The sequence below is a fragment of the Orbicella franksi genome, chromosome 15 (genome assembly GCF_964199315.1).
Source record: "Orbicella franksi chromosome 15, jaOrbFran1.1, whole genome shotgun sequence".
Taxonomy (NCBI): domain Eukaryota; kingdom Metazoa; phylum Cnidaria; class Anthozoa; order Scleractinia; family Merulinidae; genus Orbicella; species Orbicella franksi.
In genome coordinates this window covers 4,461,517-4,488,492 of record NC_138159.1, presented here as the reverse complement: position 1 = coordinate 4,488,492, position 26,976 = coordinate 4,461,517, and the positions used below count along the sequence as shown (strand labels likewise).

Here is a 26,976-nt window from a genome sequence, read left to right as displayed (position 1 = left end):
TGTATTTACAACTTAAGTTAAGTGAGTTATAAGTTACCATTTTCTGTCGATTAGGTTAAAAAAAGATGTTGTACGATGAACCATGCAATAACACAAGCTCATTGGTTTAATATGTTCAAACGAGGCAAAAAGACATTATTTTGCTAATTTTCACTCTGTAGCTACCTGTATAAACTGCAGTAGCTTGAAGTCATAATTTTAACATAGTTTAACAATACTGTTTTTTCACACACGGGTGACAAAATAGCTCTCTTCTAGTAACTCTCAGCCTGGGGTGTGTTCATAGTATGTAATGATCTTATAATGAGGCTTAACTTTAGGTCTCAACGTTATTATGAAAAAGACTCTTACAGAAATAAAGCCTGCGGAACGTAGAAATCATAATGTGGTTTAAATTATGTAAGCCAAATCAATATCTCCCAAACTCTCTCGTCTTTTAGAAAAGTGTAAGGTTTCCTTGAAACACCACACAGAAAACGATAAATCTCTTAGACACGCTTACTACGCGATTTCAACTTTTCAATGTAAATTCTGTACAGCATAATACTTGACTAGATTAGTTCACATCGTAATTTGTGCATAATCCCATATAAACATGACGTCATAGAGACCGTGCTTTACAACACAGGGTCGGTACCCCGGAACGGGAACTCCCATATAAAAATGACGGGGGTGCCCGTCGTACCTTTAGGGGTTGAAAACGCGGTTTTCGTTCATCTTAGGGAGTTCAGTCTCAGATGGTCCACAGCGAGAGCTTCTAAAGCAGTTTTTAGGGTACTGAGCCGAAACAAATGACGGGCGAAACTGTGTTGTTTTAGAATTGGTACGTAACACATTTCAAGACACGCCCGCAAAACAGGATCTTGGTACCTCTTACGGGGTTCTTTTCAAAATTTCCGACGATCAACCCCGTCCTTTTTACAGATGTAACCCTTCCCCCCCCCCCCCCCCCCACACACACACGCACACTTTTTAAGCTCTCCCGCTAGTCACTTGGCTTATAACTGGCTTATAATTTATCGCGAAAGTGGCTTGTGTATATATGATTTACTCTAGAACAGGGTTCTTTACCCGGGGGTACTACAATAGAAATTGAAAGCCGTAACTGACTTTGTAAGATATTAGTTAGCGTATATTGGACTACGATTAGGGGCTTTTGGTGCCTTATAATCCCGTTATACTGGGTTACAAAATAAAGCTGATCAAGCTCTAGTGTAAGGTAAAGGCTGAGGGTAAAGATTTGAGTTTTCAGAGTACCCCAGGGTTCACAAAAAACAAAGCCAAAATGTACAAAGTATAAGGGTTATAAAACAAATCAATATTTGAAAACAGTATTACATGTAAGCCTAATTTGTAGCGTTATTCTACGTCTAGACTAACCAAATTGATGAGGGCAACTCTGGTTTTGGTTTTTGCTACGTGTTGAAAGTTCAGATCTTCTCGCCAACTTTGTGCATTTCCCACCTGTCAATCCAGAGCAGTACACATTTTCCCCCTTCCCCACCTCCCCCGGGAAAGCATGATTATGGCTGGGTTTTTGCTCCTAAACCTCCTCGAATGTTAGAAAAGTGTAAGGCTTCTCTAAAACACTACACTGAAAACGAGACATCCTTAAGACATGCTCCCCTTGCAATTTCGTCTTTGAAATATTAAAGTCTTTCCATCATAATACTTGAGTAGATTAGTTCACATGGTAATTTCGAAAAACGCTGCATGAGGATGGCGTCAGAGAGACCGTGCATTCCAACACAGGGTCGATACAAACTGACAACTACTGATTATTGAAACAACTACTTCAATATGTATACTTTGTTAGTTGTGACGCTAGTCACGAAAATTCGTCCATCTGGTGCTGTTGCTATTCGAGCAGGTTCTGGTAAAATAGCGATGGTTTTGCCAGTGAAGCGACCGTCTAAAGAAAACTGCTGAACTCGGTTATTGTCAAAATCACATACAAGAAGATTATTGGAGCTGTCTAGAAGCATATCACGTGGACAGTGAAATTGTCCATCTTGATTCCCTTCTTTTCCAAACTTGTACAAGAAAGTTCCTGACTGATCGAAAACCTTAATACAGTTATCGCCTCTTTCAGATACGAGAAACATGTTTTTGTAAGGAATGCAGCTTGTTGGTTTGTTGAGTATCTCTGGGCCTCTGTCTCCAAGTATGGAAATAGTTTTTCCTTTCTGTGACAACACATGTATCCTATCATTGCCCAACTCGGTTACAACAATGCGTCCTTCATCATCTAAACAAACATCAACTGGATCCATAAACTCTCCTTTTCCTAAGCCAGGCTTCCCAAAGCTTTTCACAACAGTTCCTGTCTGAATATTTATGTGTTGTACTCTATGATTCCATCGATCTGCAACTAGAATCTCGTTCTTGTTTACATAGGAAACGCCAGACGCATAGCTAAATTGTCCGGGTTTTGCTCCTTTGCTACCATGTTTCGTTAAACAGTTACCATCTCTGTCGAACTCGTACACACAGTCGCCAGAGTCATCTGTCACAACTATCTTGCCTTCTGAACTAACAGCGATTCCATACAGCCATTCGGGTTCATCTCCTGGAAAGAATTTTAAGTCCAACTCGCCAACGACAACGAGTTCACGTTCTTTCACTTGCACTGTGAAAGGACAGCTTGGAAGCTTGTCCCCATTGATCTTGATTTCAATACTGTAGTCGCCCGGTACTTTTGGAGTAAATTTCAGCTGAAGATTACCGTCCTCTTTCTTGCTAAGAATCACATTTGTAACATCTTTAGCGGGTTCAATCAGAACTTCAACGTGATCTTTCAGGTCAGGCTGCTTAATCATCGTCCCTTCAGATGTTTGGGGGCATAACGTAAACACTGCTTCTACACCAGCCTGAAGAGTTTGATTCAGTCCTTTAAGCGTTGATCGCCTTGCGTCTGCCTTTGGGATTGTCTCAATAAAACCTAATTTCAAGTTCTTTGTAGAAGCAGCGGTAAATTTGACGAATGAGGTCTCATCATGTTTTGGAACTTCAATTTCACGCAATACTTCCAATCGCTGTTTCAAAGTTTCCTTGTTCCTCATGATATCCGAGCTTGAGCTTCTTTCTGTCAGATTTTTAGCAAACTGAAGCGCTTGCTTCATTTGTTTGAGCAGAGACTGAGCTTCCTGGATGGCGGAGTTAATTCTCTCGAGCCTCGTCACGCGTGTTGTCTCGAGTGATATAATCGCATCACGCTCGCGCTCTCGAATCACTTCGATCATCTGCCCAGCAGCTTGCGAGACTTCGCGTTTAGCGGTTGCGATATTGTTTTCCAACTTAGAAGCCGTTTCTTCAAATTGTCGAATCACTTCACGAAGCTCGCTCACCCTTTCGTTGATCATTTCAGCGCCAGACATGATGTTGGGTTTCTCGTCATGAGCTGCTTTGTCGAGTAAAACGATGTCGTGATTTGTGTGATCCGTGACTATGCAAATTTGGCAAACACAAGCTTGGCACGAAAAACAGAAAAATCTCATGATTTCTCTCTCGTGGAACTGCTGTGAACAAAATGGCTGTCGCTTCAGCAAGGCCTCGTAATCTTCTGCTTTAAACTCCTTCACTGACGTGACCTTGTGTCCTTCGAACGATGCGCTTAACATTTCGTGTGCGTTGTAACAGTCTGGGCACATAAACCGTCCACAATCAAAGCAATAGTACATCTGAGAGTTGTTTTTCCTACATTGGGAACAAGCCATGTTACCTCCATCGCCACTCCGTCGAACGGCAAGAAGACTCAATAAACTGTTGTGGAAAAAACTGCTCGGTAAACTTTGGAAACGATTTCCTTCGGGCAGATCGATTTGGGCTTGACATTCTGGACAACGGAACTTTCCTTGTCTGTGGCTGGCTCTTGCATGATTCTCCAAACACTGACAGCAAAATGTGTGTAGACATGATATGGTTTTGGGTTTGCTGTAGGTTTCGAGACAAATGGAGCATTCAAGATGTTTCTTGAGGTCTTTCAAAAGGGACTCCATCGCTAGGCGTCGCTTGTTCAGTGATACTGCAATAAGCTTTTATTTTTAGTTTTCCTAGAAACCGAATTAATTAACGTCATAACTGTCTGCTTGGAGCCAATCAAATGTCACAAAATTATTGACCTCTGAGTGAAGCCTTAGTTGGTCTTTTGAGCGTTTGCATGGATAATTATATGAAGCCAGGGGTCAGTAAAGAGGCTCTAAGTAGTTGATAAATCGGAAATGCTTGTCGTGTTTTCATACACGTCGCAGACGGTCTACGCAAAAGAAAGAAACAAAGAGACAAACCCTCCCCCCAGAAAATATCGCCACTTTTAACCCGAAGTGTCATGAAGTGGTAGTAAAATGTTGGCCAATACACACTCTGCTTGTAAGAATTTATATTTTTCATGCCCAGACTATATACTCTTAGGCAGGCGAAAATCATTCTTAAGTACAAAATTAACTTTAATTTGAAGGAAACTTGAAAATAGTCTTTAGTCAGATAGAGAAACACAAAAGAGATAATAATAATAAACCATAAAGGAACAAGGATTGTTAAGGATGGAGAAGATTGACACGGATTACAAACGAAGAGACTTTTCACGATGCACAAACCGTGAAGTAGCTCCTTTGAGGAGAGGTACAATATACATTTTCACGACAGTTTTTAATTGTAAACAATGGCTAATAATTTAGTAGAAGAAACCTTGAGGATCTTAATCACTGTGATAACCTAAAGCATTCATAGCGTTTTTAACAAAGGATATTTCTCTCGCGGTGCTATCTTATGTTAAAATTCTTTACAACATTGTAGTTGTCACTGGTCGCTGAAAGACCTCTAAGTTGTTAGGTATTGCTACTCAAAAACTCGATCTAACCACCTTAGTAACTACTAGATTAGCTCAAATCGTAATTTGGGCATAACACTATAAAAAGATGATGTCATGGAGTAACAACGTCAGAGAATAATGAAAAACGTAAAAACAAGGAGGTTTCTTAAGTCTCAAAATTTCAGTTTTTCTCAAGTCTGCGCGTTTCTCATTTGTTCATTCAGAGCGGTGCAAATTCCTACTCCAACTCTCCCCCTTGTGAAAGTTTACACCTAGAATAGCAGGTTATCACATCCTAAACGTACTCGACTCTGCGTAGCAAGTGTTCCCGTACTAGCTAGAGCTTTTTCTGCAACCGGGCCGCGCGCAAGTTGGAGCGAGAGCAAAGAAAACGAAGTATGGGATGGTGGGGCTAACTGTCGCCCCACCACCCCATGCCCATGCTATGCAGTCAAGCGGCAAGTACAGTCAGTCTTTTCCGGTGCTGTTTCGTGCAAGTTAAGACAAAAAGCCCTACTAAAAATTACTTCAGAACGTATCGCATCCTGATGAGCACAACTGATGCATCAAATTAATTCAACCCGAAATATGCAAACTTGACGAATTGTGCTGAAGTAGTTTCTTGCAACACACTCACCACTTTACGAATTTAAAATCAAAGGCAACAGCCATAGAACTTTGGCAGCCCAAAACTTTTATTCAAATTGGCACTAAGTTCTTTATTTGGAAGCGAAACACTTTCGATCAGTTCGGTTCAGCCCGATCTGTTCAAAACCATGCATTTGTAAACAATGAATTTCATCGCAATTTATGCTAAATTCGGACTGCGGCTGAAGGTTCTTATTCTTACATTATACAGACGCCTTGTTAGGGGTAAATTCCGACAAGCGACATGGCCTTGAAACGGCGACATGAGAGCTATGAATTGGCGACGAACGACAGACTATTCCAGCGAAATAGAGAAAGCGACACCAATGGCCAGATAGACCGACAACGAATTTCGGAACTGAGGATGCAGTGATTGTTTTAAACGTCTGAGTCGAAGTGAAGACGTATTTCCAGAGTTTTAAATGTGTTTTCCTCTCACGCACGATGTCGACGGGTCGTGAAACACAGGCTTTCTTATATATATGCTAAAACGTCCGCGTCGAATAAATCGAGTCCGTCATTGCTGAGTATTTTTCTCACTCTCAGCTGAGAGAGCAGTGGCCTAAAACGTCTAAAAACACGCTTAAGGAGAAAGGAAAGAGATCTTCGAAAGTCTGCTTCATATTTTTATCAGTGGGTCACCAGTAAAAGAATATGAAGCTGTATTATCAACAAATGGCATTATGGAAGGAAAAGAGAGACAGGGGAAAGCTGCCAAGGTCTTCTCGTCTTCAGCGGAAAGTAAGGGTTACGCCAAATTCAAAGGAAGATTATAGATAGGAGAGATTATCTGATTGAGGCCGTTGAGATTTTGAGTTAAAGAACGGTTGTTAAACATAAACATGGTAAAAATAGTCATAGGTTCGATTGTACTTTAGGTCCAAATACTGACTGAAAAATGGCTGAAAATAGCAATTCCAAGCGTCTCAATTTCAAAATTTCCCGGGGGAGCATGCCCCCACATCTCCTAGGAGGTTAGCAACTTCAGCGCTCGAAAGCATGCCCAAGCCCTTAGAAAGCATGCCCCCAATATGCCCCCCAGCATGCCCCCAGCCCCTTAGAAAATTTTGAAAAATTGAAGTAGATAAGAAGTCTTTTCCTTCATTCTGAGTCGAAATGTGATGCTTTAAAAGTAACCTTAAAGGAATCATTAAACCCACTGACCGGAGAAATGCATGGCTCTGGATTACGTCCTTGAAACAGTCGATTAAACGTACCTGTATTATCGTTGCTGTATGGAAATGGCATTATCACAAACAAATTAAAGTTGGTAATGAAAGCTGACGAACTTGAAATCTGGATTGCTTCGTTAACAACCTGGAACTTTATTACAGTACAGAGGAACCGTTGAATGTTAATTATTAATAAACATTGCGAAATTGTTATAAACCTTTCGGACACGCTCTATTAAGCGGACACTTGGGAAGGTCCTGAGGGTGTCCGCTTAATACAGGTTTCATTGTATTTACAACTTAAGTTAAGTGAGTTATAAGTTACCATTTTCTGTCGATTGAGGTTTAAAAAAAGATGTTGTACGATGAATCATGCAATAACACAAGCTCATTGTTTTAATATGTTCAAACGAGGCAAAAAGACATTATTTTGATAATTTTCACCCTGTAGCTACCTGTATAAACTACAGTAGCTTGAAGTCATAATTTTAACCTACTTTAACCGTACTGTTCTTTCACACACGGGTGACAAAATAGCTCTCTTCTAGTAACTCTCAGCCTGGGGTGTGTTCTTAGTATGTAATGATTTAAAATGAGGCTTAACTTAATTAGGCCTAACGCTATTATGAAAAAGATTCTTACAGAAATAAACCCCGCGGAATGTAGAAATACATAATGTGGTTTAAATTATGTAAGCCAAATCAATATCTCCCAAACTCTCTCGTCTTTTAGAAAAGTGTAAGGTTTCCGTGAAACACTACACAGAAAACTATACATCTCTTAGACACGCTTACTACACGATTTCAACTTTTCAATGTAAATTCTGCACAGCATAATACTTGACTAGATTAGTTCACATCGTAATTTGTGCATAATCCCATATAAACATGACGTCATAGAGACCGTGCTTTACAACACAGGGTCGGTACCCCGGAACGGGAACTCCCATATAAAAATGACGGGGGTGCCCGTCGTACCTTTAGGGGTTGAAAACGCGGTTTTCGTTCATCTTAGGGAGTTCAGTCTCAGATGGTCCACAGCGAGAGCTTCTAAAGCAGTTTTTAGGGTACTGAGCCGAAACAAATGACGGGCGAAACTGTGTTGTTTTAGAATTGGTACGTAACACATTTCAAGACACGCCCGCAAAACAGGATCTTGGTACCTCTTACGGGGTTCTTTTCAAAATTTCCGACGATCAACCCCGTCCTTTTTACAGATGTAACCCTCCCCCCCCCCCCCCACACACACACACACGCACACTTTTTAAGCTCTCCCGCTAGTCACTTGGCTTATAACTGGCTTATAATTTATCGCGAAAGTGGCTTGTGTATATATGATTTACTCTAGAACAGGGTTCTTTACCCGGGGGTACTACAATAGAAATTGAAAGCCGTAACTGACTTTGTAAGATATTAGTTAGCGTATATTGGACTACGATTAGGGGCTTTTGGTGCCTTATAATCCCGTTATACTGGGTTACAAAATAAAGCTGATCAAGCTCTAGTGTAAGGTAAAGGCTGAGGGTAAAGATTTGAGTTTTCAGAGTACCCCAGGGTTCACAAAAAACAAAGCCAAAATGTACAAAGTATAATGGGTTATAAAACAAATCAATATTTGAAAACAGTATTACATGTAAGCCTAATTTGTAGCGTTATTCTACGTCTAGACTAACCAAATTGATGAGGGCAACTCTGGTTTTGGTTTTTGCTACGTTTTGAAAGTTCAGATCTTCTCGCCAACTTTGTGCATTTCCCACCTGTCAATCCAGAGCAGTACACATTTTCCCCCTTCCCCACCTCCCCCGGGAAAGCATGATTATGGCTGGGTTTTTGCTCCTAAACCTCCTCGAATGTTAGAAAAGTGTAAGGCTTCTCTAAAACACTACACTGAAAACGAGACATCCTTAAGACATGCTCCCCTTGCAATTTCGTCTTTGAAATATTAAAGTCTTTCCATCATAATACTTGAGTAGATTAGTTCACATGGTAATTTCCAAAAACGCTGCATGAGGATGGCGTCAGAGAGACCGTGCATTCCAACACAGGGTCGATACAAACTGACAACTACTGATTATTGAAACAACTACTTCAATATGTATACTTTGTTAGTTGTGGTGCTAGTCACGAAAATTCGTCCATCTGGCGCTGTTGCTATTCCAGCAGGTTCTGGTAAAATAGCGATGGTTTTGCCAGTGAAGCGACCGTCTAAAGAAAACTGCTGAACTCGGTTATTGTCACTATCACATACAAGAAGATTATTGGAGCTGTCTAGAAGCATACCATCCGGACAGTCAAATTGTCCATCTTGATTCCCTTCTTTTCCAAACTTGTACAAGAAAGTTCCTGACTGATCGAAAACCTTAATACAGTTATCGCCTCTTTCAGATACGAGAAACATGTTTTTGTAAGGAATGCAGCTTGCTGGTTTGTTGAGTTTCTCTGGGCCTCTGTCTCCAAGTATGGAAATAGTTTTTCCTTTCTGTGACAACACATGTATCCTATCATTGCCCCACTCGGTTACAACAATGCGTCCTTCATCATCTAAACAAACATCAACTGGATCCATAAACTCTCCTTTTCCTAAGCCACGCTTTCCAAAGCTTTTCACAACAGTTCCTGTCTGAATATTTATGTGTTGTATTCTATGATTGCATTGATCTGCAAATAGAATCTCGTTCTTGTTTACATAGGAAACACCAGACGCGGCATAGCTTAACTGTCCGGGATTTGCTCCTTCGCTACTACGTTTCCTTAAACAGTTACCATCTCTGTCGAACTCGTAAACACAGTGGCCAGATTCATCCGTCACAACTATCTTGCCTTCTGAGTTAAGAGCGATTCCATGCAGCCATTCGGGTTCGTCTCCTGGAAAGAATTTTAAGTCCAACTCGCCAACGACATCAAGCTCGCGTTCTTTCACCTGCACTGTAAAAGGACAGGTTGGAAGTTTATCGCCATTGATCTTCACTTCAATGCTGTAGGCGCCCGGTACTTTGGGAGTAAATTTCAGCTGAAGATTACCGTCCTCTTTCTCAACAACAGTCACATTTGTAACATCTTTAACGGGTTTAATCAGGACGTCAACTTGATCTTTCAGATCAGGCTGGTTACTCATCTTCCCTTCAGAAGTTGTGAGGCATAACGTAAACTTTGCTTCTACACCAGCCTGAAGAGCTTGCATCAGTCCTTCAAGCGTTGATCGACTTGCGTCTGCGACCTTTGGGATTGTCTCAATAAAACCTAATTTCAAGTCCTTTGCAAAAGCAGCGGTAAATTTCACGAATGAGGTCTCGTCATGTTTTGGAACTTCAATTTCACGCAACACTTCAAATCGCTGTTTCATAGTTTCCTTGTTACTCATGATATCTGAGCTTGAGCTTCTTTCGGTCAGATTTTTAGCAAACTCAACCGCTTGCTTCATTTGTTTCACCAGAGACTGAACTTGCTGGATGACGGAGTTAATTCTTTCGAGTCTGGTCACGCGTGTTGTCTCGAGTAATATAACCGCCTCACGTTCGCGCTCTCGAATCACTTCGATCATCTGCCCAGCAGCTTGCGAGACTTCGCGTTTAGCGGTTGCGACATTGTTTTCCAACCTAGAAGCCGTTTCTTCAAATTGTCGAATCACTTCAATAAGCTCGCTCACCCTTTCGTTCATCATTTCAGCGCCAGACATGATGTTGGGTTTCTCGTCATGAGCTGCTTTGTCGAGTAAAACGATGTCGTGATTTCGGTGATCCGTGACTATGCAAATTTGGCAAACACAAGCTTGGCACGAAAAACAGAAGAATCTCGTGATTTCTTTCTCGTGGAACTGCTGTGAACAAAATGGTTGCCGCTTCAGCAAGGCTTCGTAATCTTCTGCTTTAAACTCCTTCACTGGCGTGACTTTGTGTCCTTCGAACGATGCGCGTAACATTTCGTGTGCGTTGTAACAGTCTGGGCACATAAACCGTCCACAGTCAAAGCAATAGTACATCAGAGAGTTGTTTTTCTTACATTGGGAACAAGTCATGTTACTTCCATCGCCACTCCGTCGAACGGTAAGGAGACTTAACAAACTGTTGTGGAAAAAACTGCTCGGTAAACTTTTGAAACGATTTCCTTCGGGCAGATCGATTTGGGCTTGACATTCTGGACAACGGAACTTTCCTTGTCTGTGGCTGGCTCTTGCATGATTCTCCAAACACTGACAGCAAAATGTGTGTAGACATGATATAGTTTTGGGTTGGTTGTAGGTATCGAGACAAATCGAGCATTCAAGATGTTTCTTGAGGTCTTTCAAAAGGGACTCCATCGCTAGGCATCGCTTGTTTCAGTGAAACTTGCGAAAGACAACTGCATCAAGGTTTTATTTTAGATTCCGAGAAAAGCGAATTAATTAACGTCATAACTGTCTGCTTGGAGCCAATCAAATGCCACAAAATTATTGACGTCTGAGAGTGTTCTCAGGTGGTCTTTTGAGCGATTTGCATCGATGATATGAAGCCAGGGGTCAGTAAAGAGGCTCTAAGTAATTAATAAATCGGAAACGTTTGTCGTAGTTTTCATTTACCGCACAGTTTACCCAAAACTAAAGAAATAAACAAACAGACAAACCTTACCCCCAAAAATGTCGTTACTTTTAATACGATGTGTCATGAAGCGGTTGTAAAAAGGGAAAAAGCAAACAACATGGTGGCCAATATAAGTTTCGAGCTTTTTCTCCGTGTTTACATAGCCTAATCTAAACACGAGGAGGGTTGAGAGAATTCGAACGTCTCGGCTTTGCTAGCTTTGGAGAATTTGAGGCTATGTAAACATGGAAAAAGTGCGCTATTGATTTGAGAAAATTATTCTTAAAAAATACGCGCGAATCTAAAACGTCACAACAGTGTTTACATATTCTCATCTAAACACACCTATCGACCAATGATAGCGCACGTAGTAGCCCTGTTATTTTATAATATGTCTTTTGACACGCATGTAATCTCGTTCATACGTGATGTAATAGACCTACTTTTTAAGATGATGGAAAAAAGAACTTAAAATACATTTTCACAATCCTTTTTAATTGTAAACAATGGGTGGGAATTAGAAATAATCAAGGATCTAAATCAGCTTTGGAAACCTACAGCATTCATTGTGCTTTGAACAAAGAACATTTCTCTCGCGGTGCTATCTTGGTTCTCAATATGAAACAATAGATGAGAAGTCATAACAATACCCCTGGCCCTTAACAACAATAGACCGAGGTAGTGTTTTCAACATGGGACCAGAGTCATTAACGGCCTTTCTACATTACTTTCGTTCCATGTATATAATGATATTTTATGAAGTAATATATATAAACACGAGAGACAGTGTTTCATCGGAATATCCGAACACCGAGAAGAGAGTTGAAAATACCACGCTCACTGGAGTATTTTTGACGCAATTCGAGGTGTTTGGCCGATGAAACACTGTCTCGAGTGTTTGATATATCTTCTTAATCGAAACGAAAACTAAGGAAATAGATTTTTCATTTACTGGTAATTAAGCGTTAAAACATAATAAAACAAATTCAACACAAGGAAAGCTAGGGGGCTTATATCAGGGGGGGCTTATAACCGGGTGTATTTTCTGGTTTAAAGGTAGATAGGCCTACAACCAAGGGGGGGCGGGGGGGGGGGAGACTTATAAGCGGCAGTTTACGGTAGGTCATATCAAATGCAACCCGGAACAAGCAAATTAAAAGTAGCTTCACGTTTATGAATTGCAAGAATCCCACCAGTTTACGAATTTCAAAACAGAGATAAAAATTATAGGCAAAGTGCTTTGAGGGCCCAAAATTTTATTCAAACTAGCACTCTTGTTGATATGTTCAGCTCTGTTCAAAGCCATACATTTGCGAACAATTACGGCTTACTACACAACATTGAAATTACATTTATAAGTTTAATAGACCATTTCCAATTGTTTAAGTTTTCAGAAGTTTCTCTTCTAACTTCCAATCATAAAAAAGAAAAGAAAAAACAACTAAATACCGTCCTACAATCTGTCCATGCAATAAGACGAGCTCATCATTTATATTCAACTATGTCACATTAGATATTTGATCAGTGATTCGATAGAGTAAATAATTATATAAACTCTTGTTTACATTTTACCAGTCTTCATTAGTACTGTTCTTTCAAACAGTTACATAAATACATACAAATTTTATTTATACTCGGGGGCCGTGCTGGAGCTTCAAGTTAGGCTCCTAGCTTCTAATAAGTCGAGTTTAGAAAACAATCTTCTTTTAGTGACTTAAAGCTTGGGGTGTGTTCTTAGCCCCCCCCCCCCCCCTCCCCTCCCCATAGGGGGTACTCCCATCAGACAAGCTATATGGGTATGTGCCGCTGTGAAGGGTATGGTTTTCAGGCAGTTTAGCCTTACAAAGAAACACACTCTAGCTTCTCGCTCTACCGGATCGAAAATCCCCTACACCTCATTGGCCCTCTCGCTTCGGAGAGGACCAATGGGAAAGCTAACACTTCGATCCTAACACCAGACTATCCTGATATAAAAAGATCACCAAACAACTATTGGAGGGGGAACGGAATTGAGAAACGTCTCTAACTTTCCCTAGGTAACATTTAATTTAAAGTTGTCACGCCTCAAACAAAGAGATTCGTGAAGAATCGAAACCGAGCGGTCCTGCTGAAGCAACTATGATGTCAGACAACAAATTACTGCTATATCTCGGACCAAGTACATCTGGTGACGAGGATGTCGATTACAGAGCTCCCAAAACACCTTCTTACTGTCCTCCAACGGACACCGAAGAACACACGGCGGAGGACAAACAAAATGATACTAACGGAAAAGCATCTAGACTTAACCTCCGATTATATCATATAACAGACGCAAATCTCTAAAAGATACGCTCGTTAGAGTGAAAATTTAATTGAAGGCTAAAATACATCGCTATCGCAATTCACGAAGGGAGTCCGTGTTGGCCTGTCATATCTTTTGTTTTCAACATAGAAATCAGACAGTTGTCTTGAAAAGGCTATAATTTCCCGGGAAAGTGGCTAGTATAGTGTATATATAATTTAGTCTAGAACAGGGTTCTTTACCCGGGGTTCTATAATAGAAATTGAAAGTCGTAAGTGACTTTGTAAGGTATTACTTATCCTGTATTGGACTACGATTAGGGGCTTTTGGTGCATTAATGCGTTGCAAAATCAAACTGATCAAGCTCTAGTATAGGGTAAAGGCAGAGGGTAAAGGTTTCGGTGTGCCAGCTGCACACCCCTACCCAATGATTTTCAGACGACCCCAGGGTTCACAAAAACAAAGCCGAAATGTACAAAGTATAATGGGTTATAAAGCAAATCAATGTTTCAAAACAGTATTACATGTAACCCTAATTTGTAGCGTTATTCTACGTCTAGACTAACCAAATTGATCAGGGCAACTCTGGTTTTGGTTTTTGCTACGTTTTGAAAGTTCAGATTTTAACGCCAACTTTGCGCATTTCCCACCTGTCAATCCAGAGCAGTGCACATTTTCCCCCTTCCCCACCTCCTCCGGGAAAGCATGATTATGGATTGGTTTTACTCCTAAACCTCCTCGAATGTTAGAAAAGTGTTAAGCTTCTTTAAAACACTACACTGAAAACGAGGGATCTTTAAGACTTGCTCCCCTTGCAATTTCGTCTTTGAGATGTTAAAGTCTTTCCGTCATAATACTTGAGTAGATTAGTTCACTGGTAATTTCGAAAAACGCTGCATGAGCATGACGTCAGGGAGACCGCGCTTTCCAACACAGGTTCCGACGGTACAAACTGACAACTACTGATTATTGGAGCAACTACTTCAATATGTATACTTCGTTAGTTGTGGCGCTAGTCACGAAAATTCGTCCATCTGGCGCTGTTGCTATTCGAATAGGACGTGGTAAATCAGTGATAGTTTTGCCAGTGAAGCGACCGTCTAAAGAAAACTGCTGAACTCGGTTATTGTAATGATCACATACAAGAAGATTATTGGAGCTGTCTAGAAGCATATCATGCGGCCAGTCAAATTGTCCATCTCGTTTCCCTTTTTTTCCAAACTTGTACAAGAAAGTTCCTGACTGATCGAAAACCTTAATACAGTTATTGTCTGTATCAGATACGAGAAACATGTTTTTGTAAGGAATGCAACTTGCTGGTTTGTTGAGTTTCTCTGGGCCTCTGTCTCCAAGTATGGAAATAGTTTTTCCTTCCTGTGACAACACTTGAATCCTATTATTGCCGCACTCGGTTACAACAATGCGTCCTTCATCATCTAAACAAACGTCAACTGGATCCTTAAACTCTCCTTTTCCTAAGCCATGTTTTCCAAAGCTTTTAACAACAGTTCCTGTCTGAGTATTTATGTGTTGTATTCTATGATTCCCTTGATCTGCAATTAGAATCTCGTTCTTGTTTAGATAGGAAACGCCAGACGCATAGCTAAATTGTCCGGGATTTGCTCCTTCCCTACCACGTTTCGTTAAACAGTTACCATCTCTGTCGAACTCGTAAACACAGTCGCCAAAGTAATCTGTCACAACTATCTTGCCTTCTGAACTAACAGCGATTCCATCCAGCCATCCGGGTTCATCTCCTGCAAAGAATTTTAAGTCCAACTCGCCAACGACAACGAGTTCACGTTCTTTCACCTGCACTGTGAAAGGACAGCTTGGAAGCTTATCGCCATTGATCTTCATTTCAATACTGTAGTCGCCCGGTACTTTTGGAGTAAATTTCAGCTGAACATTACCGTCCCCTTTCTCACTAAGAATCACATTTGTAACATCTTTAGCGGGTTCAATCAAAACTTCAACTTGATCTTTCAGGTCAGGCTGGTTAATCATCATCCCTTCAGATGTTTGGGGGCATAACGTAAACACTGCTTCTACACCAGCCTGAAGAGTTTGCTTCAGTCCTTCAAGCGTTGATCGATTTGCGTCTGCCTTTGGGATTGTCTCAATAAAACCTAATTTCAAGTTCTTTGCAGAAGCAGCGGTAAATTTGACGAATGAGGTCTCATCATGTTTTGGAACTTCAATTTCACCCAATACTTCAAATCGCTGTTTCAAAGTTTCCTTGTTCCTCATGATATCTGAGCTTGAGCTTCTTTCTGTCAGATTTTTAGCAAACTGAACCGCTTGCTTCATTTGTTTGAGCAGAGACTGAGCTTCCTTGATGGCTGAGTTGATTCTCTCAAGTCTCGTTACGCGTGCTGTCTCGAGTGATATAATGGCCTCACGCTCGCTCTCTCGAATCACTTCGATCATCTGCCCAGCAGCTTGCGAGACCTCGCGTTTAGCGGTTGCGATATTGTTTTCCAACTTAGAAGGCGTTTCTTCAAATTGTCGTATCAATTCACAAAGCTCGCTTACCCTTTCGTTGATCATTTCAGCGCCAGACGTGATGTTGGGTTTCTCGTCATGAGCTGTTTTGTCGAGTAAAACGATGTCGTGATTTCGGTGATCCGTGACTATGCAAATTTGGCAAACACAAACTTGGCAGGAAATACAGAAAAATGTCGTGATTTCTCTCTCGTGGAACTGCTGTGAACAAAATGGTTGTCGCTTCAGCAAGGCTTCGTAATCTTTTGCTTTAAACTCCTTCGCTGACGTGACTTTGTGTCCTTCGAACGATGCGTTCAGCATTTCGTGTGCGTTGTAACAGTCTGGGCACATGAACTTTCCACAGTCAAAGCAATAGTACATCTGAGAGTTGTTTTTCCTACATTGGGAACAAGCGATGTTACTTCCATCGCCACTCCGACGAACGGCAAGGACACTCAACAAACTGTTGTGGAAAAAACTGCTCGGTAAACTTTGGAAACGATTTCCTTCGGGTAGATCGATTTGGGTTTGACACTCTGGACAGCGGAACTTTCCTTGTCTGTGGCTGGCTCTTGCATGATTCTCCAAACACTGACAGCAAAATGTGTGTAGACAGGATATAGTTTTGGGTTGGTTGTAGGTATCGAGACAAATGGAGCATTCAAGATGTTTCTTGAGGTCTTTCAAAAGGGACTCCACCGCTAGGCGTCGCTTGTTTAGTGAAGCTCTCGAAACACAACTCAGTGCATCAAGGTTTTACTTTAGTTTCCGAGAAAACCGAATTAATTAACGTCATAACTGTCTGCTTGGAGCCAATCAAATGTCACAAAATTATTGATGTCTGAGTGAAGCCTTGGTTGGTCTTTTGAGCGTTTGCATCGATAATTATGTGAATCCAAGGGTCAGTAAAGAGGTTCTAAGTAGTTGATAAATCGGAAATGCTTGTCGTATTTTTCATTTTCGTCACAGACGGTCTACGCAAAAGAAAGAAACAAAGAGACAAACCCTCCCCCCAGAAAATATCTCCACTTTTAATCCGAAGTGTCATGAGGTGGTAGTAAAATGTTGGCCAATACACACTCTGCTTGTAAGAATTTATATTTTTCATGCCCACACTATATACTCTTAGGCAGGCGAAAATCATTCTTAAGTACAAAATTAACTTTAATTTGAAGGAAACTTGAAAATAGTCTTTAGTCAGATAGAAAAACACAAAAGAGATAATAATAAACCATAAAGGAACAAGGATTGTTAAGGATTGAGAAGATTGACACGGATTACAAACGAAGAGACTTTTCACGATGCACAAACCGTGAAGTAGCTCCTTTGAGGAGAGGTACAATATACATTTTCACGACAGTTTTTAATTGTAAACAATGGCTAATAATTCAGTAGAAGTAACCTTGAGGATCTTAATCAGCTGTGATAACCTAAAGCATTCATAGCGTTTTTAACAAAGGATATTTCTCTCGCGGTGCTATCTTATGTTAAAATTCTTTACAACATTGTAGTTGTCGCTGGTCGCTGAAAGACTCAAAAATTCGATCTAACCACCTTAGTAACTACTAGATTAGCTCAAATCGTAATTTGGTCATAACACTATAAAAAGATGATGTCATGGAGTAACAACGTTAGAGAATAATGAAAAACGTAAAAAACAAGGTTTCTTAAGTCTCAAAATTTCAGTTTTTCTCAAGTCTGCGCGTTTCTCATTTGTTCATTCAGAGCAGTGCAAATTCCTACTCCAACTCTCCCCCTTGTGAAAGTTTGCACCTAGAATAGCAGGTTATCACATCCTAAACGTACTCGACTCTGCGTAGCAAGTGTTCCCGCCGGCTAGCTAGAGCTTTTTCCGCAACGGGGCCGCGCGCAAGTTGGAGCGAGAGCAAAGAAAACGAAGCATGGAATTGTGGGGCTAACTGTCGCCCCACCACACCATGCTATGCAGTCAAGCGGGAAGTACAGTCAGTCTTTTCCGGTGCTGTTTCGTGCAAGACAAGACAAAAAGCCATACTGAAAACTACTTCAGAACGCATCGCATCCTGATGAGCACAACTGATGCATGAAATTAATTCAACCAGAAATATGCAAATTTGACGAATTGTGCTGAAGTAGTTCACCTTGCAACAGCACTCACAACTTTACGAATTTAAAATCAAAGGCAAAATTACAGTCATAGAGCTTTTGTAGCCCAAAACTTTTATTCAAATTGGCACTAAGTTCTTTATTTGGAAGCGGAACACTTTCGACCAGTTCAGCCCGATCTGTTCAAAGCCATGCATTTGTAAACAATGAATTTGATCGCAATTTATGCTAAATTCGGACTGCTGCTGAAGGTTCTTATTTTTACATTATACAGTGAGACCTCTACTAAGCGGAAACTTACCCCGAAATTAACGCGCGTGTTATATTTCCCTTTATAACGAACCCCTGTTCAGCAGACACCTCTATTAAGCGGACGACGCCGCTAAAATATATTGTATTTTGCTAATTTATATTGTTAAAAACCTCTATTAAACGGACACCGGACTGAATTGACAATGTGGCACTGGATTACGTCCTTGAAAGAGTCAATTAAATGTACCTGAATTATCGTTGCTGTATGGAAAGGGAATTATCACAAACAAATTAAAGTTGGTAATGAAAGCTGACGAACTTGAAATCTGGATAGCTTCGTTAACAACCTGGAACTTTATTACAGTACAGAGGAACCGTTGAATGTTAATTATTAACAAACAAGGCAAAATTGTTATAAACCTTTCGGACACGCTCTATTAAGCGAACACTTGGGAAGGTCCCGAGGGTGTCCGCTTAATACAGGTTTCACTGTATTTACAACTTAAGTTAAGTGAGTTATAAGTTACCATTTTCTGTCGAATGAGGTTTAAAAAAAGATGTTGTACGATGAACCATGCAATAACACAAGCTCATTGTTTTAATATGTTCAAACAAGGAAAAAAGATATTATTTTGCTAATTTTCACCCTGTAGCTACCTGTATAAACTGCAGTAGCTTGAAGTCATAATTTTAACATACTTTAACAATACTGTTCTTTCACACACGGGTGACAAAATAGCTCTCTTCTAGTAACTCTCAGCCTGGGGTGTGTTCTTAGTATGTAATGATCTTAAAATGAGGCTTAACTTTAGGTCTCAACGTTATTATGAAAAAGACTGTTACAAAAATTAAGCCTGCGGAACGTAGAAATCATAATGTGGTTTAAATTATGTAAGCCAAATCAATATCTCCCAAACTGTCTCGTCTTTTAGAAAAGTGTAAGGTTTCCTTGAAACACTACACAGAAAACGATAAGTCTCTTAGACATGCTTACTACGCCATTTCAACTTTTCAATGTAAATTCTGTACAGCATAATACTTGACTAGATTAGTTCACATCGTAATTTGTGCATAATCCCATATAAACATGACGTCATAGAGACTGTGCTTTACAACACAGGGTCGGTACCCCGGAACGGGAACTCCCATATAAAAATGACGGGGGTGCCCGTCGTACCTTTTAGGGGTTGAAAACGCGGTTTTCGTTCATCTTAGGGAGTTCAGTGTCAGATGGTCCACAGCGAGAGCTTCTAAAGCACTTTTTAGGGTACTGAGCCGAAACAAATGACGGGCGAAAATGTGTTGTTTTAGAATTGGTACGTAAAACATTTCAAGACACGCCCGCAAAAGAGGATCTTGGTACTTCTTACGGGGTTCTTTTCAAAATTTCCGACGAGCAACCCTGTCCTTTTTTACAGGTGTATCTCCCCCCCCCCCCCCCCCCCACACACACACTTTCTTAGTTCTCCCGCTAGTCACTTGGCTTATAACCGGATGCATTTTCTAGTTTACAGGTACATGGGCCTAAAACCGGGAGGGGGGGTGGGCTTATAGGCGGCCGTTTACGGTAGATCAGATCAAATGCAACCCGGAATAAGCAAATTAAAAGTAGCTTCACGTTCATGTATTCCAGCACACCCACCGCTTTACGAATTTCAAAACAGAGACAAAAATTACTGCCAAAATGCTTTGGTGGCCCAAAATTTTATTCAAATCAGCGCTCTTGATGTTCAGCTCTGTTCAAAGCCATACATTTGCGAACAATTACGGCTTAATACACAACATTAAAATTACATTTACAAGTTTAATAGACCATTTCCAATTGTTTTCAGAAGTTTCTCTTCTAACTTCCAATAGTTCTGACTGAAAAAGAAACGAATAAACAACTAAATACTGTCCTACAATCTGTCCGTGTAATAACAAGAGCTCATCACTTTGTTTACATTCAATTTTGTCCCTTAAGACATCTGATTATTGATTCGATAGACTAAATAATTATATAAACTCTTGTTTCCATTTTACCAGTCTTCATTAGTACTGTTCTTTCAAACAGTTACATAAACACATACAACCTTTATTTATTCTCGCGGACCGTGCAGGAGCTTCAAGTTAGGCTCCTAGCTTCTAATAAGTCGAGTTTAGAAAACAATCTTCTTTAATGACTTTAAGCCTAGGGTGTGTTCTTAGCCACCGCCCCCCCAACTTTCCCCTGGGGGTACTCCCATCAGATAAGCTATATGGGTATGTGCCGCTGTGAAGAGTATGGTTTTAAGGCAATTTAGTCTGGGATAGGTTATAGAAATCAGACAGTTTTTATCTCTAAAAGGTATAATTTACCAGGAAAGTGGCTTGTGTATATATAATTTACTCTAGAACAGGGTTCTTTACCCGGGGTTCTATAATAGAAATTGAAAGTCGCAAGAGACTTTGTAAGATATTACTTAGCTTATATTAGACGGCGATTAGGGGCTTTTGGTGCCTTAATGGGTTGCAAAATCGAGCTGATCAAGCTCTAGTATAGGGTAAAGGCAGAGGGTAAAGGTTTGAGTTTTCAGAGGACCCCAGGGTTCACAAAAACAAAGCCAAACTGTACAAAGTATAATGGCTTATAAAGCAAATCAATATTTGAAAACAGTATTACATGTAACCCTAATTTGTAGCGTTATCCTACGTCTAGACTAACCAAATTGATGAGGGCAACTCTGGTTTTGGTTTTTGTTACATTTTGAAAGTTCAGATTTCTCTCCAACTTTGTGCATTTCCCATCTGTTCATCCAGAGCAGTGCACATTTTCCCCCTTCCGCACCTCCCCCGCGAAAGCGTGATTATCCCTGGGTTATTGCTCGTAAACCTTCTCGAATATTACAAAAATGTAAGGCTTGGTTAAAAGAATGCACTGAAAACGAGACATATTTTTGACATGCTTCCCTTGCAATTTCGTCGTGGAAATGCTTAAGTCTTTCCATCATAATACTTGAGTAGATTAGTTCACATGGTAATTTCGAGAAACGCTACATGCGCATGACGTTAGAGAGACCGTGCATTCCAACACAGGTTCGGTACAAACTGACAACTACTGAATATTGAAACAACTACTTTAATATGTATACTTTGTTAGTTGTGGTGCTAGTCACGAGAATACGTCCATCTGGCGCTGTTGCTATTCCAGTAGGACCTGGTAAATCAGTGATAGTTTTGCCTGTGAAGCGACCGTCTAAAGAAAACTGCTGAACTCGGTTATTGCCATAATCACATACAAGAAGATTATTGGAGCTGAGTAGAAACATATCACATGGCCATTCAAATCGTCCGTCTTGATTCCCCTTTTTTCCAAACTTGTACAAGAAAGTTCCTGACTGATGGAAAACTTTAATGCAGTGATTGCCGCCATCAGCTACGAGAAACACGTCTTTGTAAGGAATGCAGCGTTTTGGACCGTTGAGTTTCTCTGGGCCTCTGTCTCCAAATATCGAAATAGTTTCTCCTTCTTGTGACAACACTTGTATCCGATGGTTGCCCCACTCGGTTACAACAATGCGTCCTTTATCGTCTAAACAAACGTCAACTGGATCCTCAAACTCTCCTTTGCCTGCACCATACTTTCCAAAGCTTTTCACAACAGTTCCTGTAAGGATATTTAGGTGTTGTATTCTATGATTCCCTTGATCTGCAATTAGAATCTCGTTGTCGTTTACATAGGAAACGCCAGCTGCTAAGCTAAATTCTCCAGGATTTGCTCCTTCACTGCCACGTTTCCTTAAACAGTTACCATCTCTGTTGAACTCATAAACACAGTGGCCACACTCGTCTGTCACAACTATCTTGCCTTCTGAGTTAACGGCGATTCCAAACAGCCATTCGGGTTCGTCTCCTGGAAAGAATTTTGAGTCCAACTCGCCAACGACAACAAGTTCACGTTCTTTCACCTGCACAGTAAAAGGACAGGTTGGAAGATTATCGCCATTGATCTTCACTTCAATGCTGTAGGCGCCTGGTACTTTGGAAATAAATTTCAGCTGAAGATTACCGTCCTCTTTCTCAACAACAATCACATTTGTAACATCTTTAGCGGGTTCAATAAGAACTTCAACTTGATCTTTCAGGTCGGGCTGGTTACTCGTCTTCCCCTCAGATGTTTGGGGGCATAACGTAAACACTGCTTCTACACCAGCCTGAAGAGTTTGCTTCAGTCCTTCAAGCGTTGATCTCTTTGCGTCTACCTTTGGGATTGTCTCAATAAAACCTAATTTCAAGTTCTTTGAAGAAGCAGCGGTAAATTTGACGAATGAGGTCTCATCATGTTTTGGAACTTCAATTTCACCCAATACTTCAAATCGTCGTTTCAAAGTGTCCTTGTTCCTCATGATATCCGAGCTTGAGCTTCTCTCTGTCAGATTTCTAGCAAACTCAACTGCTTGCTTCATTTGTTTGAGCAGAGACTGAGCTTCCTTGATGGCGGAGTTGATTCTCTCAAGTCTCGTCACGCGTGCTGTCTCGAGTGATATAATGGACTCACGCTCGCGCTCTCGAATCACTTCGATCATCTGCCCAGCAACTTGCGAGACTTCGCGTTTAGCGGTTGTGACATTGTTTTCCAACTTAGAAGCCTTTTCTTCAAATTGTCGAATCACTTCAATAAGCTCGCTCACCCTTTCGTTGATCATTTCAGCGCCAGACATGATGTTGGGTTTCTCGTCATGAGCTGCTTTGTCGAGTAAAACGATGTCGTGATTTCGGTGATCAGTGACTATGCAAATTTGGCAAACACAAGCTTGGCATGAAAAACAGAAAAATCTCGTGATTTCTTTCTCGTGGAACTGCTGTGAACAAAATGGTTGTCGCTTCAGCAAGGCTTCGTAATCTTCTGCTTTAAACTCCTTCACTGGCGTGACTTTATGTCCTTCGAACGATGCGCTCAGCATTTCGTGTGCGTTGTAACAGTCTGGGCACATAAACCGTCCACAGTCAAAGCAATAGTACATCTGAGAGTTGTTTTTCCTACATTGGGAACAAGCCATATTACTTCCATCGCCACTCCGTCGAACGGTAAGGAGACTCAACAAACTGTTGTGGAAAAAACTGCTCGGCAAGCTTTGGAAACGATTTCCTTCGGGCAGATCGATTTGCGCTTGACACTCTGGACAACGGAACTTTCCTTGTCTGTGGCTAGCTCTTGCATGATTTTCCAAACACTGACAGCAAAATGTGTGTAGACATGATATAGTTTTGGGTTCGCTGTAGGTATCGAGACAAATCGTGCATTCAAGACGTTTCTTGGGGTCTTTCAAAAGGGACTCCATCGCTAGGCGTCGCTTGTTTAGGGAAGCTTGCGAAACACACCTGCCGCAAGGTTTTACTTTAGTTTTCGAGAAAAGCGAAATAATTGACGTCATAACTGTCTGTTTGGAGCCAATCAAATGTCACAAAAATAGTTATGTCTAGGTTAAATGCAAATCGCGCTAGAGTTTGTTGTGTGCGCGAAGCGCACAACAAGTTGGCAGCTAATCATAAGTTTGTCGGTTTACGAGAGTCAAGTGATCGCAATCAATTCTACTAATTGACTGGGCGCTTGTTTAGATCCGATAGATGGGAAGATTGGGCTTTAGTTGGGTTTTCGAGTGGATTTTATGCCTCCTTTCGTGTTTGACACGCTATGCTTAATTTCATGTTTGTTTGCATTCATCGCTAAAATCCAGCTTCTTAATTTCGTTTAAGCTTTAAAAAAATTATTATTCAGGTGTCCATAACGGAAGTTACTATATATGCTCACGCAAGTTAACATATCAAGACTTGGCTTGTGGTTAGTGCACGCTGCAAGGGGCTGGTACGCTTTCGCAAGCTAACATTTATCGGCCTGAATGTTCGGCGCGGGTTGCCCCATACAGCGAAGTGAGTCATTGTATTTTCCCAAGCCAATATCTCGCTCCTTGCCAGCCAACATTTATATCGGCTTGAACTGATGAATATGAGCATCACTACAAAGTAAAACATACCGTTAGGGATTGTCAGAGATTGTCAAAAAACTTAGAAAGGATGAACACTCTTTTTTGTAAGAACAGATATTTTTCATACCCAGGAAGTAGTTACACACAAATCATTCGTCTAGTCTAGTACATAGGTATTAATAAATGAAGTTTTTGAAAAAACGTTTTGTAATTTTCTTTTTGCGAAGAAGGAAAAGTACACGAATTACCTATCGACCACACTTTTCTCAATTGTAACAAAATGGCGGGGGGAGGGGGGGGGAGAGTAAGGAGAAACGAGGCCATGGTCGAGGTAAAGAAAGGGGAACAAATGCACTCTTTTATTTATTCATTCTTTGTAAGAGTTAAGAATTCACATTTTTCATGCCCAGGCGGAATATTCTTATTGTTTAACCAACTAAATTGACCAATCACAGCGCACGTAATAATAGATGAATATCATTAAAAACACCATGTATTTTGTTGTACTTTATTTTCCATCAAAAACAAAAAAAAATTGTTCTAAAGAAAGTCTCTGTATTGGCATTCTAAACTCATTCTTAAAATGTTGCCAATTTCAGCCTCAATATTCTTATAAAACACTGATTCTTATGAAACAAAAAAGATGTATTTTTCCTTTCCAAATACTGATGTAAAGATGGACCTTGCGCGGCTCAGTATAACAACCTATAACATTCATTGCGATCTAAACAGAAGCTAATTAGTTCTCAAAACAATAGATAAGCAACAACAGAGTCTTTCAAACGGTGTATGAAAATAGAGGTTCCAGAGCAATATTTTCTTAATGGGCTTTTACATTTCTTTTCTTCTTTATCAAAGGGAGCCGGCATGGAAGGTTTGTTTGCTAGTTTGTTGGTTCGTTTGTTTGTTTGTTTGTTTAAACGTGACACACATTGGGTTACAGATTTTCGATATATACATATCAATGCCACTGGTCTGGAGGGACAACGCGTAATACTGACTTCAGACCTAACGAACCTGTTTCACACATCAGTAACGAAGTAGTGCGCGAAACGTAAAATAAGATTGGAAACCTTTGTTACCTGAAAAGAAAACAGAGAAAAACATTAGACACTTTAAAGTTCTCCATTGCGGCGAATTTTAAATCGCCAATTTAGCTGACAGGACAGAAGTTTACTCTAGAAACCAATTTGGCTGGGTTATATTCAAACCAGCACAATGCTACGTTAACGTTTTTCCTTAAAGTGCACCTAACCCCCAAGTTTTTTTTCGCTAAAACAAATCTAGACTTTATTTGAAGCATTTGGGCGAAGAAACTTTTGAATTTGGTTGAATCCTCGATTTTCTATGCCCTTTTAAAGTCGCGATTAAGTGTTTCACGACCGCGTTTTAGGGAGTCTGGGGCGGCGGTACCTGATGACGTCTACCCAGGAACCAAACACAATAGCGCCTCAGTCAACTCTCTGTATTTGCTCGAGAAAATAGAACGCAAAACTAATCGTTCCGATGTATTTTGGGACTAAAACGTCCAAGTTTTGTCTCAGAATCATTTCTTTTTCGTCACTGGAGTCAGAGTTAAGTTTCGATTCGGAAGGCTCCGAAATAAACTTCGATCGAGCACGTTCGACAACTGTGAACTCACTACTTAGAGCTTTGAGAGCAATTTACAACATTTCAAGCGACGACGGGGAAGACGTCTTTGCGGACGAGCTGCTTGTATATTAGGAATGGAAAGCTAGATACGAAGTGGAGGAGCAGGCAAACGAAAAGCAGGAAAGAAAACTCAAGGACTGCTTTGGATGGTAATTTCGTCAACTAAACATAAGATTCCCACGCGTGTTTATAGCCCGTTTACATTTGTCCTTACCGAGAATGTATTTTGTCAAGGTTCTGTTAAATCCAGTTTGTGCTTTACTTTCAGTTGAATGCTTCATGTTTATAAGAGCGACGTACGTGTTGCAGTTTTCGAGACTTGATGACCTCCAAAACATTGGCTTCGATCGATTGAAAATCGTATTGTTTGGACCTGTATTTTTGAAGCTGCGGGAAGCAAGGCGGAAGGAAACATTTCATACAATTACCGATTTCACATTGTCACACGTTTTAAATCGTAACTCCAAATAACCAATGTAAATTGTTCTCAAAGTTTGCAGTGAAATTCGTCGGATAAGCGAAAAGGATGTGTTCCCTAAGCGGTCCGCAGATAATGTTACGCGGTCATATTTTCGACGCTATTGCACAGAATCTTTGTCGCACTGCTGATTTCCAAACCTTCGAAAAACTCTGTGAGTCTAACAATTTTGTTATCATGTAATTCTAGAGGATTAATCTTCGACTTTCATCTAAATCGAAAGAGAAATAAGTGTTGGTTAGCGGCGTACATTTGCGATCTATTTACATATCAGTATAACGCTTCTTGATCATGACCGGATCACACAACTTTGCCGGTTATGTTATAAATACTGCGGGATTGGAAGATATAGGTTGTAGGTAGTATTTCTACAAATTGCTGGTTAGCTTTAAGCCGAAAATTTATGAAAATAGCGTTCGAAAGTCTGCGGAACAAATTCCAGTGAGAGTTCTTCAATGGTTCTCACAGATTCAGTTCGCTTGTTTCGGTTCGACAAAATCAACCATCGTTTACAGTACGTCTTTATTGCACCATTAGCCGATCATCGTCAGTAAATTGTACAGTATATCTTTCTTTAAATTCACAAGAGCCGCTGGACCCATTCTCC

At 40.5% G+C, this 26,976-nt stretch overlaps 4 protein-coding genes across 4 annotated transcripts; all 4 read right to left on the bottom strand.

Annotated features, from left to right (window-relative positions):
* Positions 1-1,352: 1,352 nt before the first annotated feature.
* LOC145470250 (E3 ubiquitin-protein ligase TRIM45-like) lies at positions 1,353-4,642 on the bottom strand. Its single transcript, XM_081454082.1, has one exon. The coding sequence runs from the start codon at positions 3,996-3,998 to the stop codon at positions 1,791-1,793; it is 2,208 nt and encodes a 735-aa protein (XP_081310208.1). The 5' UTR covers positions 3,999-4,642; the 3' UTR covers positions 1,353-1,790.
* A 3,225-nt stretch (positions 4,643-7,867) lies between these two features.
* LOC145470194 (E3 ubiquitin-protein ligase TRIM45-like) lies at positions 7,868-10,942 on the bottom strand. Its single transcript, XM_081454026.1, has one exon. The coding sequence runs from the start codon at positions 10,924-10,926 to the stop codon at positions 8,713-8,715; it is 2,214 nt and encodes a 737-aa protein (XP_081310152.1). The 5' UTR covers positions 10,927-10,942; the 3' UTR covers positions 7,868-8,712.
* A 3,489-nt stretch (positions 10,943-14,431) lies between these two features.
* Positions 14,432-17,305, bottom strand: LOC145470354 (E3 ubiquitin-protein ligase TRIM45-like). The gene is made up of 2 exons (XM_081454191.1): positions 17,268-17,305; positions 14,432-16,683 (listed from the first exon to the last, which is right to left on the bottom strand). The coding sequence occupies exons 1-2, from the start codon at positions 17,303-17,305 to the stop codon at positions 14,448-14,450; spliced, it is 2,274 nt and encodes a 757-aa protein (XP_081310317.1). The 3' UTR covers positions 14,432-14,447.
* Positions 17,306-19,788: 2,483 nt separating this feature from the next.
* On the bottom strand, positions 19,789-23,610 carry LOC145469716 (E3 ubiquitin-protein ligase TRIM45-like). The gene has a single exon (XM_081453500.1). The coding sequence runs from the start codon at positions 23,591-23,593 to the stop codon at positions 21,386-21,388; it is 2,208 nt and encodes a 735-aa protein (XP_081309626.1). The 5' UTR covers positions 23,594-23,610; the 3' UTR covers positions 19,789-21,385.
* Between the last annotated feature and the right edge of the window lie 3,366 nt (positions 23,611-26,976).

Excerpts from the sequence above, each read along its gene's own strand:
- LOC145470250 (XM_081454082.1), bottom strand. The coding sequence starts at position 3,998 with ATGGAGTCCCTTTTGAAAGACCTCAAGAAACATCTTGAATGCTCCATT.
- LOC145470194 (XM_081454026.1), bottom strand. The coding sequence starts at position 10,926 with ATGGAGTCCCTTTTGAAAGACCTCAAGAAACATCTTGAATGCTCGATT.
- LOC145469716 (XM_081453500.1), bottom strand. The coding sequence starts at position 23,593 with ATGGAGTCCCTTTTGAAAGACCCCAAGAAACGTCTTGAATGCACGATT.
- LOC145470354 (XM_081454191.1), bottom strand. The coding sequence starts at position 17,305 with ATGTATATTGTACCTCTCCTCAAAGGAGCTACTTCACG. Across the intron at positions 16,684-17,267 it reads CTCAAAGGAGCTACTTCACG|AGCTTCACTAAACAAGCGAC; the intron begins GTTTGTGCATCG and ends TTGTGTTTCGAG.